General features: G+C 40.1%; 1 protein-coding gene across 2 annotated transcripts in view; it reads right to left on the bottom strand.

Annotated features, from left to right (window-relative positions):
- The window catches only part of kctd5b (potassium channel tetramerization domain containing 5b), a 20,264-nt gene extending 1,685 nt beyond the window's left edge, over positions 1 to 18,579 (bottom strand). The window contains exons 1-7 of one of the 2 annotated variants that reach the window (XM_087845407.1): positions 18,216 to 18,579; positions 8,961 to 9,069; positions 8,174 to 8,265; positions 7,979 to 8,074; positions 7,633 to 7,737; positions 5,087 to 5,212; positions 1 to 2,442 (exon numbers count right to left, since the gene is read on the bottom strand). The exon at positions 1 to 2,442 is cut by the window's left edge and continues 1,685 nt beyond it. In XM_087845407.1, coding sequence (XP_087701533.1) covers positions 2,413 to 2,442; positions 5,087 to 5,212; positions 7,633 to 7,737; positions 7,979 to 8,074; positions 8,174 to 8,265; positions 8,961 to 9,069; positions 18,216 to 18,539 — 882 coding nt within the window. In that variant the 5' untranslated portion in view covers positions 18,540 to 18,579 and the 3' untranslated portion in view covers positions 1 to 2,412. The remainder of the gene's footprint in view (positions 2,443 to 5,086; positions 5,213 to 7,632; positions 7,738 to 7,978; positions 8,075 to 8,173; positions 8,266 to 8,960; positions 9,070 to 18,215) is intronic. The other variant, XM_006801042.3, reaches the window with a different exon arrangement.
- Positions 18,580 to 18,661: the final 82 nt, after the last annotated feature.

The raw sequence follows: 18,661 nt of genomic DNA on the forward strand, positions 1-18,661 counted from the left end.
ATATTAATATTGAATTTGGATTATTTACATGAAAACAATATCTTGATATGAACAAAGTCCTTCACCGCTGCCTTCGAACAGTTCCAGTCCCCAAACGCCGCAAATACTTCCCCTCAAAAAACCCCAAAACAAAAAAAACAACAAAACAAAACCCAAAACCAAAAAAAAAAAAAAAACCCTTAAAAAACAAAACAAAAGGATCTCAAATGATGTTCCCTCAAACATATGAAATAAACGAGCTAAGGATAACTCAGACGACAGCGGGGAAGGGGGGGAGTCACCATTGTCCTGAGGACTTTACCAGTTAACTTTAGATTTATGAACATGAGGTCTCAAATAGTTTAAAACTTCAGACATTTCTAAGAAAATTCTAATTAATGCAAAGTTACGCTTAAGAGCCTTTCAAAGTCTTTATATTACTACAGGTCCACATTAACAGAAAACAGAGCAACTGTAATCACTCTTAATCTTTAAACAGGCAAGAGGACTTCCTGAATGTATAATAACTTAAATAAAAAAAATAAAATAAAAACAAAAAAAGGGGCCAGTTCAGCTTAAAAATCAAATGATACATCCAAAACTGTTACACAGTCTTAGATACATCAAGTCTGCAATCTCTTGAATATAATTATAACTAAATGGAACTCATGACGTGGTACTCAGAAATAGAAGCCAGCGTTAATGCGACTCAGGTATTAAAAAATTTAAAACTTTTTTTTTTTTTTTAAAATTGGACAAACCATGTTTTCTGCAGGAACTATTTTCTTTGACTGAACTACAAATGCCAGCTGGAGGAAGTGTGTGCCTATCCATCATGTAAGGCTCGTGACAGGACGTAAACAACTGTGTTTGCCTCTGCTCACCCATAATGTCAGCTAGCCACATGCTTTCTTTGGCTGAAGGGTGTAGTTTGGAAAGAAAATAGTTCCTACATAAGCCTGCTCACAATTTCAGCGGATTTTTTGGAGCAATGATTAAAAAAAATTTGGGGGGGGGGGGGAACTGTGAGAAGCAGAAGGCAAGTAGCATTTTTAAAAAAAAAAAAAAAAAAAAAAAACTAAATCAAAAAAATATATCAACATTTCAATTAATCAGACAATTTGTTTCCCCTTTCAGATCCATGAAACTTATGCAATCACTCTTGCTCAAATCAGCTAGTTGCAGCTATGTTGCCTCCAGCGAAGTTGCAGTGCCCTCTGGTGGACAAAGTATGCAACATCAAAACTGCTAACATGGCTGAAGGGTGCTTCTCTGGTCTCTTCTTTAATTTTCAGGCATTAGTTGTCATAAATGCAGATATATCTGTCAGACTCACGCTACATATAGTTCTATTAAATTCATGGGAATATTTTATGGATTATTTTAAACTCCCTAGAAAAGCAAACTATATAAACTAATAGCAGTAGAGGGTCAGAGTTCAAATATGAATAGTTGACTTTCAAGCAAAGAGTCAATTTGACCTAACAGCACAAAAAAAAAAAAAGCACCTCAATTTAACTGGGTTACTAAAGATGGAAGCTACAGTACACTAGTAGTATACTTTTACCTGAAGTATATATTTTTAAAAAGTATATTGCTTTGCAACATTGCCATATTGGGCAGATATTTCTGTTTATTATAGGTCATTTCCTACCTCTGGTTACCTAATGCCCCTTTATCTACAGTCAAGATTTCTTGTACTCTAAGGTGATCATTCCTTGTTTTTTTAAACTTTTAATTACTACTGAAAAAAAAGTTATAATCAAAATTCCTAAAATACATCTGAAATTTAAAAGCAAAAAAAAAAAAACCCAAAACAACAACAACAAAAAAAACGTGCATTTGAGGTCCTCATGATCACAAATCTCAGTAAAACTGAAGTCTTTAGGTAACCATTTTTAACCGGTTTGCTTTTGGGCTCAATTTTATGTTTAGTAGCCTGACTCACAGGCGTTGAGCAAATACAACAATTCCCTTCTTTAAAATCTCTGAAACAATGATTTTTGTGTTTGATACTCGGAGTTATAAAGACCATACTGATCCCTTACCAGACCCTTGAGTTGGAGGATATAAGAATTAACTCAACAGATGACCCTGAGTGAATCATTGGCCTTATATGATGGCGGCCATTTGTTATAGCATAAAACATTTGTAGATTACAATTCTTTACTTTCAGTTAGAAACAAAAACTTGCCGCTAATTTAATAAAAAGGTCCAGTTTAAATGTACAGGCACAAATTGTCAGTAAACAGACTTATTTACATGAAAAAACTTTAAAAAAAAAAAAAAAGAAAGAAAGAAAGAAAGAAAGAAAGTGGAGGGAAAACAAAATAAATGCACACCCCACTTTAAATCTCCATTGTGCCACACGTTCTTCCACATAGATGATATGTTTGCATCATAACACCTGGAGCTCATAATACTGAGTCCTTTTCACATCCGGGAACCCCTTTCCTGAAGAATCTGCAAAGACAGAAACATTAGATAATCAGCAAAAATGCTCAACACTACACAATCTGCAGCAGTTCAGTCACTTTTAGTGTCCCCCAGCACCAATCCACCTCTTTATTAATGTCACAGTGTCTGTCACACTTAAAGCACAAGGCGGTTGAAACAAACACACATACTGTGAGACTTTTCAGAGACCCTAAGAGATTTGTGATCTGTGACACATGCTCATACTTTGAGGATTTTAAGGATTTCTTCAAGACCTAAAGAACACATGTAAACACCAGTGTTTTTACATCATTTCAAAGACCTACGTCACACAGAGACACAACACTTAAAAGTTTACCCAAAACGAAGAATCTCTGACATTTCCTTCAGTGAATTTTGAGAAAATGGACTAAACATCGAGGGTACCTCATTTACTGTTGATGCAGTAATATCCTGTGATATTGATGCCCAAAGTTGGTCAGAGAAAAACTAATGCTGAGCAAAAATGAGATTTTGGCTTGAAACTGTGACACCATGAGTGGGAGTGAAGTTGATTTTTCAAGTTTTTTAAGAGCTTAAATGTGTTTCAGCTCTGATTTCACGCGGCTATCGACTGAGCTGTATTAGAAAGGTTACGAGGGCTCAAAAATACTGTGAAAATACAGGAAATTAAAAAGTGTAAAACGTCAACCTTCTTTTACATATTTTGAGCTGTATTTTTTAACATTTTACAAAATTTTAAAAAAGAAGGTTAAAAAAAATGTACATCCCTTTTTAAAATATATTAAAGTTCAAAGAAAAGTGCTGATTTTGACAGCCAGGTGGGAACTTTTTCCCCTCCTGATTTCAGAGGACAGATCAAACCTTTGAGTCATTTGGCTTTCTCCTGAGTTAAAATTTATGCAATTCAATGTGAGGCACATTAAGAAGAAAATACCTGCTGTTTAACTGGTTTCATTTCTTAAGTATTTTGGGAAGAAAATATATTTGGCAAGGACAAATCTTTACTGGAATTATTTCCTTGTGAAATGTGATTTTTTTCTTTTCTTTTGATGCATAAAAATGTGCCAGTAATATCGAAATTCCTGCCTTTAATCATTAAAAACCGGCATAGCACAGACACACGAGTGGTATGACTTAAAAACAAACAAAACCATTGTAACCTACAGCTATTTATGACAAAGAAAGGGCAGAGGGTGCACACCAGCCCACCCATCTCTTTCAATGTCATTCTCAGGGAGGATGAGTCAAAATGCAGCAGCTGATGATTCAGCATGCCTTCCATTAACAAATGCTGTGAGCATGTCAATAATTACAGGGGTCTGAAACCAGATGGGAAGAGCTCCATTTGTTTCAAAGAGAGCTTCACCTGCAATAAAGTCTCCTGCCTCAGCAGGAGCAGTGAGGCTTTTGATCCAGCTTTGGCCTGCAGACTCCAATGCCCAAAGCTGATTTGCAACCTTGATTCTATCATTGGACTTTTGTAACCATCTTATAAGAGCTCAGCTCTCGCCGTCTTTGAAAACAAATGGGAAACATTTTGAGGAGCGTTAAAAAGGCATCTTGGAAAAAGGAAGGAAGGAAAAACTAAGGAGGTGTGCTGGGAAGGACTACGAGCAGTTGAGCGCTCACCGGTGAGTCATAAGTGCTCAACCCTAATCAGAGTCATTCATTTCATAATCCGTCTCTTCGTCCTCGCTCTGAGCAACATGCAGCATGCAGACAGCACAGAAGAAGACAAGAAAGGCATGTTGTAAAAGAAATGGAAATGAATGAAGGTGAAAAAGGAGAACAAGGTGAAAAGTAAAACTAACAACGGATCAAAGGGGATTATCATTAAATCAACAATGTGAAGTGCGTCAGAGTGACACAAAAACATAATCCAAGGACACCTTCCCAACCAAGGTCAGTTCCCTTATTTTGGATGTTAAATCTAGATATTAGGTCCCAAACAAATAAATAGCTACATAACAAAATGGACTGAGAAATAATGTACAGAATATAAAACCAGTAATAAGATCTTGATTTGGATAGGATGCCCCTGGAGAGACTAAATGAATAGAGCACAGTAAAATCTCTACAGTCTACATTTGCTTCAAATATGCTCTGACAGCCTCTAATCTCTTTAATAATCAGGAAAATAAAACCATAAATACAGGCGTAACAATATTAGTCTTTAAGTGCTGCTTCCTCTAAGGAGTGGGTCACTATCACCCCAATTTAAAAATAATAATAATATAAAAAGAAAATGTAAAAGACACTTTGCCAGTAGCAGCACAAACCTGTGCCATCTTAATGCCCAGAGCTGGATTACACAGTTTAGACTTGAGGTCAAATTTAACAGAAATTTCAACAGCAGGTTAAATTTAGTTTGTCTACGTGATGTGAAGACAAAGTTCTGATTATGCCTCAACTGAAATAATTAATCTCTGTAATATGTTTCCATTTTAAGTTCTTTTTCTATGGTTGCTTGTGGTTTTTCTGTTTGTCAATTTTCTGGTTAGTCAACAAAATAAAAAAAGCAGCACAATGCATTCCTTTACAGGGAGTTTTCATCAAGAAAGTAGTAGATGTGCTCTCAGCTCCCTGGAGGAATGTACATGCATCCAGCACAGGCCATCTTTCACCGATGTTTGCTATGGACTTATAACAAGCCCTTTCACGCACTTACCTTAGCCTTCTCACTGGGCTCACTGTTTGTCCCGTATGATTGATTGTGCAACTCCTTGGAGACTACACACAGGAACTCAGCTTGGTCTTCGTTTCCGTAGTTGTAGGATGAGCCGATGCTGACGAGCTAGAGAGATGAGAGCAGAGCAAAGACGAAGAATTAGAATTACACTGATAAAGGCAAAAATCTGGGTTACTCGTGGTGGGAAAACACAAGGAGGGATACCTTATACTAATGTAAAACAGGCGGAAAACCAAACAGGGAGCACAGAGAGTCCTTAAATTTAAGCTACCTCAGTTCTTAGTAAAACCATAAAGCCTAACCCTAACCCAGAGTTAGTTACATCACATTTAGCGCCTTTACTAGGTAGACAGCGATGTAGGACAGGTTTGGGAGTGACACAACAGATCCGCGGTCAGATTTAATCTCAATATGGCAAAGCTGCACAATTATATGGTGCACTGAGGGCAACAGGGTGTGCCATTTCAAATGTTAAAGCTAGCCATTTTGAAAAAGGCTACACTGAAAATTTGAGAGTTGTTATAAAAAAACATTTAAAAAGAATTCATGATCTCAGGACCTGCAGACATACCAGCACTGATTTCAACATAAAACATGGGAAAGCTCAAAGGAAACTAAAGAAAATATAATCTGTGGTTCACAAATTAAGGCTGTAGAAATTAAAAAAAAGAAAGAAAAGGATGAACAGCAGATAGTTACTGACAGAATACGAGTGCAAGGGACGGATCACAGGAAGCAACATGCTGATTGAGGGGAAAAAAATGAATAAATAAATTTAAAATAAAAATCACTGGGGAATGGTGGATTGACAGGACCAGGCTTAGCATCTCCTACAAAGAGAAAACCGCAGACTCACTTCCATCCAACAATTCAGATCCATTTTAAAGCTCTTTGACACAAGATTTGACCCTTAGTGTTTCTATAAAGCGAATGGCAAATGTTGGAGTTTTCACCAATGCTGCAATCGTCACACTGTTGCTGTTGTTGGGCTGTACTCTCGTTAAAGCAGACCTATTATGCTTTTCTTTTACTTCCATCTTAATAAACATATCAAGCTTCAACTAAAAAGGCTCAAGGAAAGGCAACATTGTTAAAAGGGTCATATCAGGCTTAACCAAGCCCCATCCAAACCTTCAGTTTGTGAGAGGCAGCCAATCGGAAGAAAGCTGGCTGAAAGGGAGGGCATAAGTAAACATAATGGGCCCGCTTTAATGGTTTGTTTTTCGGTCTTGTTTTGTCTCAAGGGCTTACTCAACACTTGATAGTGGAAGTAGGCCAGTACAATTTGAACCAAATGAAAACCTCAATGAAACCACAGCACCTTGGTTTATTTCTGGTAAGCAAAAGAGCCTACAAATAAAACCTTTCTACATCCGTCTTAAAAAACATGGCAATAATTTCTGCTCTTTCCCAGTCACATCAGTCTAAACAAAAACCAAAAGGACACAAGGGGACAAATAAAGGAATGACCAAGTGAGATAAAAAAAACAAAACAAATACATAAAAAATAAAAAAAAAATAACAAAAAGAAGAAACGGCTACTTCTCGATTTGATTTCGTTTTCATCCGCTTTTGCTGTTGAACATTAAGTGTGTGTACTGCAGGCTGCATGTATACCGTCTGTACCCAGGTGTGCATGTTCAGACATGCATCGCCTCATTAGCCCTGCTGCCACAGACTTGTTGTTGTTAGCGAGCTCTCCAACATTAACACGGCAAAAAAACAAAAACACCCCTCAAATAATCTCAACTAGTTATCTTGGATTCGACTTAACACACAGCTCAGCGAACCATCAGTTAAACAACAAATTAGATTTATATAATCGGAGCGTGTCCTAGAAGACTCTCCTCGTCTGACGGTGGAGCTTTAAGCTTTGCATTGGGAGTGTTTGTTTTTTTGTTTTGTTTTTTTGGAGTTTCCCCATCTGACGGGTATAAGGAGATTAATGGGTTTTCAGCTCTGATGGGAGAGCCAATGATCCCACATTGCAGAGAGATTCAGTCACACATTACACGCACTCCAAACAGCCAAACATGCGGTTTCTCTTTGAAGAAAAAAAAAAATTAACCTTTGTCATAATTTCTATATTCCATCTGGATTCCCTTGTAATGCTCGACAAAATCAGTTACAAAGAAGATTACCTAAACGGCAGATAAAAGCAACACTGCACTTCTAAACAACCAGTACTAGATTCCAGCGCCCACCCTCCCTCAGCTCCTCCAAAAGTGACTACATCAAAGCAAAACAGATAAAGCTGCTGACATACTGAATACAGAACGACAAAAACTAAAGTAAAGCAAAACTAAACCAAAACAAGACAAAAAAAGGATAAAAAACAAAAAGGTGTCAGGGTCTCTTAGCCTCACTGGTGAGCAAGCAGTATACATGAAAACGGAAAATTATCAACTGAAAATTAACCGATGGCTACGTGTCTACTTGGGACAAACAATGGCCAACGGGGTGTGTACGGACAACATGGGGATCATGCAGTGACCAGCCCGTGGACAGAGATTCGTGGGACACACCTCTCCGCTGTTGTTTGGCAAAGCAGACTCCTCTCCCTTCACCTCCCTTGACACAATCAGCAGAAACTCTGACTGGTGGGCCCGCCCGTAACCTATACTGACAAGCTGCAACAACCAATCAGAGCACAGAAGGGATGCCCGGATCATGTATGCGGACATTGAGAAAGATGTGATTTGCTGTTTGGCTTTTTTTTTTATTTTTTATTTTTTAAATCATTTATTTATTTATATATTTTTAAACCATTTCCAATGTGGACAATTGCACTTTCTGGGTCAACGTGAGCATAGCGGGGTGGGTGAAGCACATGGAAGGACGATTGTCGCTGGGACGCTGGGGGAGATTTACCTGTTCAAACTTCCAGCCATCAGACATGGTAGACACCATTTGAGTGAGCTCCTCCTCTTGGCACTGCAGCACCCGGTAAACATGCTTTACTGGAACCTGAGAGCAAGGATGAGCACATAATGTATTCATTTTTTTAAAAAGGCGGGCATTACAATTATTGAGAAATCCATTGAAATGTCACATAAATCCATGTACCTGTGATGTTTTGCAATCGCGTTCCCTGATCTTATCCTTGATGAGCTTTATTAATGATGTGATGTTGTAGAATTCGGCTTCTTCTAAAACTCCTAAAACAAGAAATAAGGCAAAAGATCTCAGACAGATATTCTACTGAACAACAAACACTCCAAAGCATCCTTTGAAGCAAACCAGCAAAGGAAAATGTTTGTGCCTTAGCTCTGCAACCAGCACATCTCAAAAAGTGCAACTTTTACTTTGACAGCAAATATTCAGTTTCCACTTTACTTTTTCCAAGCTTCACAACTGCTTGGTGACAAGTTTGCCAGTGTTTGCAGACAAGTCAGCATCTTCCAAACTAGGAACAGTCGAGGCACTGTGCCATTATCTAAAGCAATCACAAGGTTTTCAGCATAGCACAATATATTTATTTGCGATCAGCTACACCTAGTGAGTGCTGCAATGCAAAAACAAATATTTGGGAGACAACACCCTGGGAGACAAACAGGCAACGACTAATGAAGCGTTTGCAGGTTTACTAATTGAAACCTTATAAATCTTGTTATCCAAATGCTCTCTTTGGGTCATCTTGATGTGCTGAACATTGAGTGAGTTTGGGTTTTTACAGGAGGGGCAAAGGTGCACCACTGTAATCACTTTCTAAGGGAATTATTATCCCAAAATTAGCCTTACATATAGTAGTTCCCATGGGGTGCTTTGCGTAATGATCATCACTATTGTTTAAAATATTTGGCACGAGTTTGATTAAATTGAAGCATTCCTTCATGTTCCATAGAGACATTACCTTCCTCTGCCAAGTCCCTGTTGAGCACCAGTTTGCCATGCCTTAAGTAGTTAAGCACTGGCCCGAAGTACGTGGGGTCTCTGTCTATGAGATAGGCACCAGTTTCATCCTGAAAAAAATCAAAGAGACAAAAAGATACAGTTATTAGAAAAAACAGAAACTGCAATCATTGTTTTGTATTTTTAAAAAAATCCAAACAAGCATTTTAGGTAAATTTAGGATTGTTTTAATATATTTAAAACTCTCCCATAGATATGACACAACTTCATTAAATGACATTTGTCCATTAAAAGGATTTTTTTCTTCATGAGCCAGTGTGTACTTTCAAGTGAAACATAATCTGAGCACAAACAACACCCACTGCACATCAGTGAACAAAACTCATGGGATGAGATTGTAAACGCAGGAGCGTTTACAATTGCCACATTGGTTGAGAAGACATGCACACACAGAGCCACACATACAAGCACTCTGGGATATCACTGTGCTATTCCCACAGGCCTTGGGTTTGATCCCGATTCCTTCACAACCACTGGGTATTCCCCTATTTCTGTGATTAGACTGTCTTCGTCTCATGAGAGAAGAAGCGGCTAAAACAATTAGAGCAGAACAGAAAAAGATTTGGAACAGCAGGGCTAACCCACCACAGGGACCAGGAGAAAGCACCTTGGCTTAAAACCAGAAATTAGCCTAGTCTGGGCCGTTACACAGTTGGCCTCACACATAATATAAAAGACAGTCTGTACAGCTGTCCAATAGCCAGACTGAATCTACAAGCTGTTTAATACAATGCCACATTTAGTGAGTAAAATGTGCTGTAACATTGAATGAAATACTCAGCACAGAGGAAAGGCCTTGAGCATATTTTGAGCTCATCTTCAAACGCTTCTGAGACACAGTTGCTCATGTGTCTTCAGGGGACAATCCTAGCAAATTTGCAGCATTACTGGTTTATGCTGCTTCTGACATTATTCGCCCAAGAACACACCGCCAATAAGTCATAAATTTCAGGACACTACATGAATCAGAGATAGTTCATCGTGCAGAGAGGAATTCATTTTGTAACCCATTAATATTTTCAATAATGAGAAAATGTCCCAGTGCAGTTTCTTTTATAATGAATCTCTAAGCCCTCTTGGCTGGATGACCCCTTTTCCATGGCAAAAAATACTCCACCGGAGCCCAGTGGAGCTCTATTCTGGTCTCAGTGCTCCGTGTCAGATTCTTATAAGTCCACAGTCACTGATTAAGCACGTATAGAGGTACGCCTTTATGGAGGACGCAACTCATCACAGCCATCCACATAACTCTGTACGCGATGGTTTGGCTTTCAAAGTGAAGCTTAGGCTCCATCTATCTATTCAGTTGCACAAATGTCCCACTGCAGATCTTCATTGGAGTTTCATAGAAATAACAACGACAACAAAAAAAAACATGTTTTTCCACTTTCTCCATCAGATTATCATTGCTATTCTGCAAAAGGAAAAAAGGTGATAAAAACACCTTCAACCTGTTCTTTTAAGTTGTGCATCACTCAAGCTTGAAATGCAGTTTAAGATCAGTCAGAAATGACAGGAAAGTATAGATAATGTAAGTCTTTGTCTTAACTACATGCAAACACCCCCAATTTGCCAAGAAAATCTTTTACTACAATGGTTCACTGTTAAATTTAAAAGGGGAAACTGTGGTTCAACGTGTGGGTGCGTGGGTAGTCTGTGGGTAGCTACAGACGACCATCTACCAGAGGCAGCGAGTTTGTTGTCAGATGGGGACAGTGAAAAAAATATGTAGTACAACCGGTTTGTGAGCCAAACCATGGAGAAGAGCAAAGTTATAGACCTAGACAAAGCTGCAGTGAAGCCAAGTGTAAAAACAAACAAACAAAAAAACCCAGCAGCCACTCTTTGTAACTTTCACACTTAAAAAAAAAAAAAGTATCTTTTCATTAAAATTATCTTTTGATTTCCCACCGTTTTCTTCTCACTTCTTTCATTTCTGGTGAACTCCTTCCCTGTTGTGACCTACTCACCAATTAGCACTCAATGAAAGCACAGTATCTCGGGGTCTTGTTCGCGAGTGACGGGAGAAGGGAGCTGGAGATTGACAGACGGATTGGTGCTGTGGCCGCAGTGATGCAGACGCTGCACCGGTCCGTCGTGGTGAAGAGGGAGCTGAGTGTAAAAGCAAAGCTCTCAATTTACGGGTCGATCTACGTCCCTACCCTCACATATGGCCACGAACTGTGGGTAGTGACCGAAAGAACGAGATCGCGGATACAAGCGGCGGAAATGAGCTTCCTCCGAAGGGAAGAAGTTCAGCCATCTGGGAGGGGCTCAGAGTAGAGCCGCTGCTCCTCCACATCGAAAGGAGCCAGCTGAGGTGGTTTGGGCATCTGACAAGGATGTCTCCTGGGCGAGGTGTTCCGGGCATGTCCCACGGTGAGGAGGCCCCGGGTAGGACCAGGACACGCTGGAGATATTATATCTCTCGGCTGGCCTGGGAACGCCTTGGTGTTCCCCCGGATAAGCTGGAGGAGATGGCTGGGGAGAGGGAGGTCTGGGCTTCTCTGCTTAGGCTGCTGCCCCCGCGACCCGGCCCCGGATAAAGCGGAAGAAGATGGATGGATGAAAGCACAGTATAACCCACGTTGACCAACGTTCGGATTTTGCAGGAATGCAAAGGAGCATGTTTTCATTGGTTGAAAACTTCTCTCTGTAGGCTCTTCATAGGAAAATTAGCCCAGTTTCATATCACATTGTTCCCAATAATACTGGAATAAAGTTTTAGGGGATATAAAAACATCACTATACCATTGTTATAGCAATGCCATGTATTTATGCTCACCAGTGCACGCAACAACAAGAAAAGCCTGGGTATGTCAGAGACCCGCAAGAGCTCCCATGTCAGCCTTCAAGCATGATTTAGTATATCATTATACAAAGCAGAACACTCTGCAAAACGTGCATGAAAACTGTTCACGCTGAAGGCAGAAAAAACAAACTTGAGGCAAAAGACACACCGTTTAGTATAAATCAGGCTATGATAGAGGAGATGCTAGCAGGTGGTGATGCACAAACCCATGATACAAAATCCCAGGTAGAAAACATTGTTCAGTTTTATTGTGCAGCTCCCGAAGAGTTAAAATACTTTAGTTACTACTAAACGAAATTTTAGGCAATTATTTTATGCTAGTAGTTAAAATTTAGAGGCTTATTTTGTGCTTATATTTGATGCATGCTGCCACTGGATATAATGTGTCCAACAATGTTCCATGATAATGCTGCTGCCACCTTAATTTAAATTAGGAAGCTGTCATCAATGACAGCAGCTGACTGGAGATGAAGGACAGAAAATACCCTACATTGACTTACACTTCTAAATGTTGCCGTCTGCAAATGTCTTCAGTTTTTCCCCCCCTTCTATTGTGACATAATATTGAGGCTATATCACCTGCATTCGAATGTGACACATTCGCAATACCATAAATAAAGTATAAGCTGCAACTATACAGAAAGTGTTTTACAGAAATGCGGTGACCAGAGACCAAAGAACATCAAAGATATTTTGCGACTTCAAGTGGCTACAGCAGTGAAAAAAAAAAGAAAAAAAAAAAAAAAAAATTATTGGTGACATGAAGCTGGCAGGTCCTAAAAAAAACCTGGAATGTCCGTTAGCGACTCATTGTTAGCTTTCAAGCAGTGACCGATGAGTGAACTGTTTCCTGTGTGGACGCACCTTTGTTAAAGCCACAAAAGTGTTTCAACATTTATGATTTTACTGAGCCGTTTGCCTGATTATCACAATTTTCCTTTTTCTTTCCCATCCACAATCATGCAATTTTTCATGTCAGATCTTTGCAAGCAACAAAACAACTATTCTTGCTTTTTGAACCAAACCTGTGGGGTCATTATGTTACAATAACAATAACTGGTTTAACACAGTGAACGGTGCTGTTGACCAGCTGCGTACCAGCAGAACGCGTGCTACCGCTTGCTGAAGACCGAGGAGGAGGAGAGAGGGGGATGCATGTTTGGAGGGATTAAGGGCGAAGGTAGGAGTGCACAGAACACAGTGGGGACTTTAAATGATGGTTGGTGTGACAGAGAAGGGTTAGATGGAGGTAGATGATCCGCTGTGACAACCCCTGAAGGGAGGAACTGAAAGAAGACAACTGCAACACTTACGGTCAACTACCATTTCAATGATTACACCCGTGTTTGACTGGTCAACATGTCGGCACTCAGATGAGGTATATTCAACATTAGTTTCACTTTGACTGCAGTGACTCTACGACGACACATCTCAACAAGAATTTTGGGGAACTGTGTAGAAAATGGGTGAAGAGGGAGATTCACTGCTGCCTACCACAGCCAGGACACTTGCAAAAAAAGGGTTATATAAAAAACAAAACAAAACAAAAAATAGTCCAAAAGTTACTGTGTGTGTCATACCACCACCAACACCCACAGCAGGTTGTTTTCGTGAACATTCACGTGTATGGTACAACTGAACTGAAGAGAGCTGAAAAGCATTATGAAACTACATGTGTGCAGCATCCCCCACCCCACCCCCCGTTCCTCAGATCATCATCACATTACCCAATAAACAAAAAGATGGCTTGGTTCCATTTAGCTGATTTGGTTTCAGGGTTCCTGTTATTGTGTGAATTGGCTCATTGAGTGACTTGAAAAACATGGCTATTGTTTGTGTTATTAGTAACACCTGTGCTCACCTACTATGAAAGTCAACATTATGTTGTATGCACTATACAAATAAGCCTGGTGTTGACACACATACCAAAAATTATCAGCAGCTTTAACTGAAAAATTGCATACTCCTGAAACACGAGGGCACACGCACACACTTCTGTAAACTTGCTGCATATTTGTAAGCTCCACTATGACGCTGTATGAAACCCCTGAGCTCAGTGGGGTTGGCCCTGTGGGTATGCATACATTTATGGGGAGATTGGGGGTGGTCACAGTGACCCGCTTCGTATGGTTAAGGGGGTTCTGATATGAGCCTGTGTGCACAAAGAGGAGCGTGTTTTTAATTAAAAACAAAAGACTGTCTCCGGGGGCCCAGGCTGGGGAGCACTGGGCAACAAACAAAGGGGTGTGGACAGTGAGTGAAACAGAGGACGGCTGCTACTAGGATGCACAGCAGACGGGCAGAAATGAGAAATCAAGAAGAAAGTTGAAAAAGACGCTGAAATTGCAGAATGAAAAAGTCAAACCTCAATTATACATTCCTGATGTTTCTTCAATTAAATGAAAATGCAAGACCAATAAGGAACCAATTAAACCACATTTAAGTAATATTGAAACCGCATACTTTTTTTTCATTATTATTTTTGGTCTGACAATGACCTCAGACAAGTAAACATTTAGGTAAACAAACGTCAATTAGAAGGGCAGGCTTCACAGAAGAGGAAGTGTATTGTATGAACCTTATCATTCTTTCTACACACAGTACATATCCTTCAACAGGAAATACCACAGTGACCCAGCCCTTTGTACACATGATGCCAAATAAGGCTTTCTGCAGACACATTAACACTGAAAATCAATCCTTCATTCAACTGAAAAAAATAAATAAATAAAAATTACAAGTCGCTGCACGTTTGCTTCTGAGAAAAAAAATTAGGTGTGCGTGAAAACACTGCATCATCACTTCAGGAACAGCAGCGCATATTATACATAGCGGTAAATTTCATACAGACTTATGCTAGTGACCAGGAACGATCAAACACATACAAGGAGGGGGGGTGAAAGCAATTTCCACCTTCACCTGAGCCACTTTATATTGCAGACATAAAAATAAATAGAGCTGCAAACAGTGTGTAGGCGCCACATCCATTGATCTGATCACCTTAAAAAGCAGATGTAAGCACTCATAGTAAAAATGTGTTCATGTTTATTGCAGCGCCCCCACTGGCCAAACGACAATTTTTCCTAAAGAACTGTTGCAAAGTTAAAACAAAAAAGTCATGAATAAAAGGACCAAGTCTGATTTTGTTAGACAGGGTCATTACTATGATGCAGCCTTATTTTGCCACCAGTGTTAATTTGCTCTGATGGATTTAAAAAATTAAAAATAACATTTAGGTTGTTTTTTTTGTTTTGTTTTTTTGAATAGACCCTGGAGCTTGGGGTAAAAAAAGCAAGACTTCCCCCTCCCCATATAAATCACCATAGGTTGCTTCAGCTCTGTGTGATTTAATTTTTTTTTCCCCAGTAATGAGTGGATAAATTTTGCTATACGGTTCTATGGGTTGTCACAGATTCCAAGAATACATGTTGGACAGGTAGAAGCAGCACAGGTGGTCAGGCAATTCTGAGGCAATGTAAAGACATTTCCAAATGCTGCTCTGCCTGAATTAGAGTACAAACGCCTGGCAGAAACAGAGCTCAAATATGTTGCAGCAGATACCCAAGTCACATGACCATAGCTACTTAGCCAAGTGGAAGTCTGATCCTTGTAAAGTAGGAGTCAGGAATCCCTCTGGAGTACAAGCAGTAATGGCATAGTCAAATAGGCCTTCGTCTTTTAAATAATACACGCTTCGCATCACGGCTATATTATGCGAAACCATCTCATATTTCACATTATTTGATGCTGATAGTCTGAACATGAGTAATAACCCTTTGCTAAGCATAGGAGAAATTTCACACCTTTTTACCATCTTCAAATCTGAAAGGCAGAACCAACTTATGACTAAGGAGTGCTTCTGGCATTAAATGAAAAGCTCCTTTTAGGCCACTAAAAGCTTTGCTGGTCCAGGGCACGCTAGGAAAACTAGGAAATCACTGCGACGTGGACTTTTTTTTCCCCCTCCCGAATAGACAGACCATGAAAAGTGCATCATAACTGAAGAAGAAGTGAAAAACTGACCATGCTGACTGATTTTGTTACAGAATCTTTAAACCCTCTGCAGTACAATGCAAAAAGTAATGGCGAGTTCCCGGATTACGTGCATTACTTCAGTGAAGGCGATGAAATCCGACTGGAGTCACACCTGAAATTGTCAATAGCACTCTGCAGCTTCCTGCTGAGCACTTACTGCGAGAAGACAGTGCGGGAGCAGACGATATCTCGCCGTTAAATATTTACATCGTCTCCCACAGTGTGCTCAGGCATGACACACAACCTGAATCCAGCATTAAATGCAGCCATATTTTTCTCTCTCACATGCTGCAGGGAGAATTTCTTAAGGCTGCAAATGGATATGAATATGAAAAGAATAAGACGCTGAAAGAACAAGAATCCTTTGTGATGGGTGGCTTGAAAAATTGATGTGGTACTCAAAGCTGGGCCCTTACTCAAGAGGTTCAGAGCAGATTAAAAGAAGTTTGCTAGTGAGACAGTTGCCCACTAAAGTGCATCACTCAGCTTGTTGACTGGACAATTTTTACATGCCCGCTCATGACTGAGCAGCAAATCAAACAACCTAATATCTACAGCACTCCAGCATGACAGCTAGGACTAAAATTACATAAAACAAGATTTAGAAATGTGTGATTGTCAGCTGTTGTGGCTGTACACATGACAGTACTTCCTTCACTTTCTCCCTGGTCCACCCCGCTGTGCAAAACAAGCTACAGTCAACAACATGAATAATGCAGTTCTCCTCAAGAGTCCTGCTGAAGCACGTCAGCCTGCGTGACTGAGAACTGAACCACTCATTTCCTTGGCTGGGAGAAACAACACCGCATTCGTCCAAAAACAGAGCTCTTCACTGCTCTGTCGCTCTGCCGAGCTTCCTATTCACATGCAGGTCTGTGTGAGAAATGAAAAACTAAAAAAAAAAAAAGTGTGTGTGTGTATATATATATATATATATTTATTTATTTATTTTCTGGGTCACTTGTAAATAAGTTGGCAGTGGCAAGTGAAGTAATACCTAGGCATAATCTGCCCTGCAGTGGGAGTTACCTTAAACTAGATCGTCTGCAAGGAGTGAGGTCCAGAGATGGCTCAAGAGTGCGATACACACTTAAGACGAGGGCTTGAGACATACTGATTTGTTGCTCATGAAGGATACAGACCAAAAAAGCAAGCTGATTATTCAGAGATTAAGATATTTGCATGAAAATACGAGATGAGCCATTGTCTCAGCTTAGCATAAAGGGGGGCAGGGGCAAAGCTAAAAATGTCCCAGTGGATGAAAACAGTGAACAATGGAGCTGTAACATAGAGCACAATACACTAAGTATGTGGACAGTAATACATTGTGGTTGACAGTGCTGGGGAGCCTTTAAACACACACATGCACTACTGTTATAAGTGGGCAGATGGACCAACAGCCGCCTTCTGGAGCACTGGGGTCATTCAGGGAGATAAGTGACTTCATCCCAGTTGTCAGCAGCACCGCACCCCACCTGACAATGACTTATGTACTAATTAGGGGAGCTTCACCAAGTGTACAGAGGCAGACTACTGCAGAGCAAACAAAGCTGTGAAGCAGATAAACCTCAAGAGACGGAGAGGAAAAAGAAAAGAAAAAATATGACAGTAGTTTTACAGTCACTGAAAGGCTAGAAATGGGACACAGGTGTGCACTACATTCAAAACAAGTCAATATATCATTAAAATAAATTTCGAATATTATATGAACATTAGACTACAGCCAATCAAACTTACTCCTGTAGTTACACTAATTTATATACAACCACAATAAAAGCATTTATTTTTCAGTACTGAAAACTGACTAGGTTTAAAAGGGGAAAAAAAGCTTGCTGTAAACTGTTACTGTTTGACATCTGACACCTCGCTGAGTGCAGCGCAATGCAACGGCCTCATATGGGGAAAAGTTTCCAACTACTGTGGCGACTTATTAGATTCACTGCGAAGCCTATATATTTTTTTTAAAAAAAGAAAGAAAAAACCCACTGCACTGTCCCACACCTTCAACAGCATAGCAGTGTAACCGCATTATCTGATAACTTATTGTGCTAAATGACACAACAAAGAGATACACGCAAGCTAGCAGCAAGATCGTATGTCATAGGTTGACTGTCGGAATCTAGCTAGCTTAGCTGGCTAATGCTAGCGAGCCACAAAAATTTGAGTTAAAACCAAGTACCTAGATAAACACTGATTTTCACAATGCCGCAGATCCGAATAAACAAGATGATATATGCTGTAATTAATCATCCTAATGACGCTAGTAAATATAAGCATATTCAGTAGAAAATAACAAAGTTTGGAAACTGCTCTTAACTAGAGTGCTAGCTGGGCTAGCTTAGCATTTACCTTGTCAGAGTCGAGCTCGGGGTCAGCTTGGCTCAGTCTGTACAGAAATGATTTTGGGTCTCGACACAGCGTCTGTCTCGTAGTTAAAAAATAGGTTCCCCCGACATTTAGTCGAATCCATTTTGAAGCCCCGACCCCAGCCGAAACGTTTCGCTCCGCCGAAGAATGGCCCAAACATCTCCGGTGAACGGAGCCGCTTGTCTCGGAGCTGTTCTCTGCCATTCCTCTCCTCGCCTCCTCCGCCCTCGCCTCGGCACGGCTCTGTCTGTGCGGCTCACAGGAAATATCGGAGGTGCAGCCACCAACTTGGAGTCCGCGATTCATGCAAAGCAAACTGCCAGCTCCTCAGTTCAGCCACTCCTACTAACCCACTCCACCAGCACTAACAGACACTTGCATAAATTATTCCAGAGAAAAGAGGCCCTCCCCGGCTTGATCTCTGACGC

Source organism: Neolamprologus brichardi, chromosome 8 (genome assembly GCF_056152115.1).
Source record: "Neolamprologus brichardi isolate AB-2024 chromosome 8, ASM5615211v1, whole genome shotgun sequence".
Taxonomy (NCBI): domain Eukaryota; kingdom Metazoa; phylum Chordata; class Actinopteri; order Cichliformes; family Cichlidae; genus Neolamprologus; species Neolamprologus brichardi.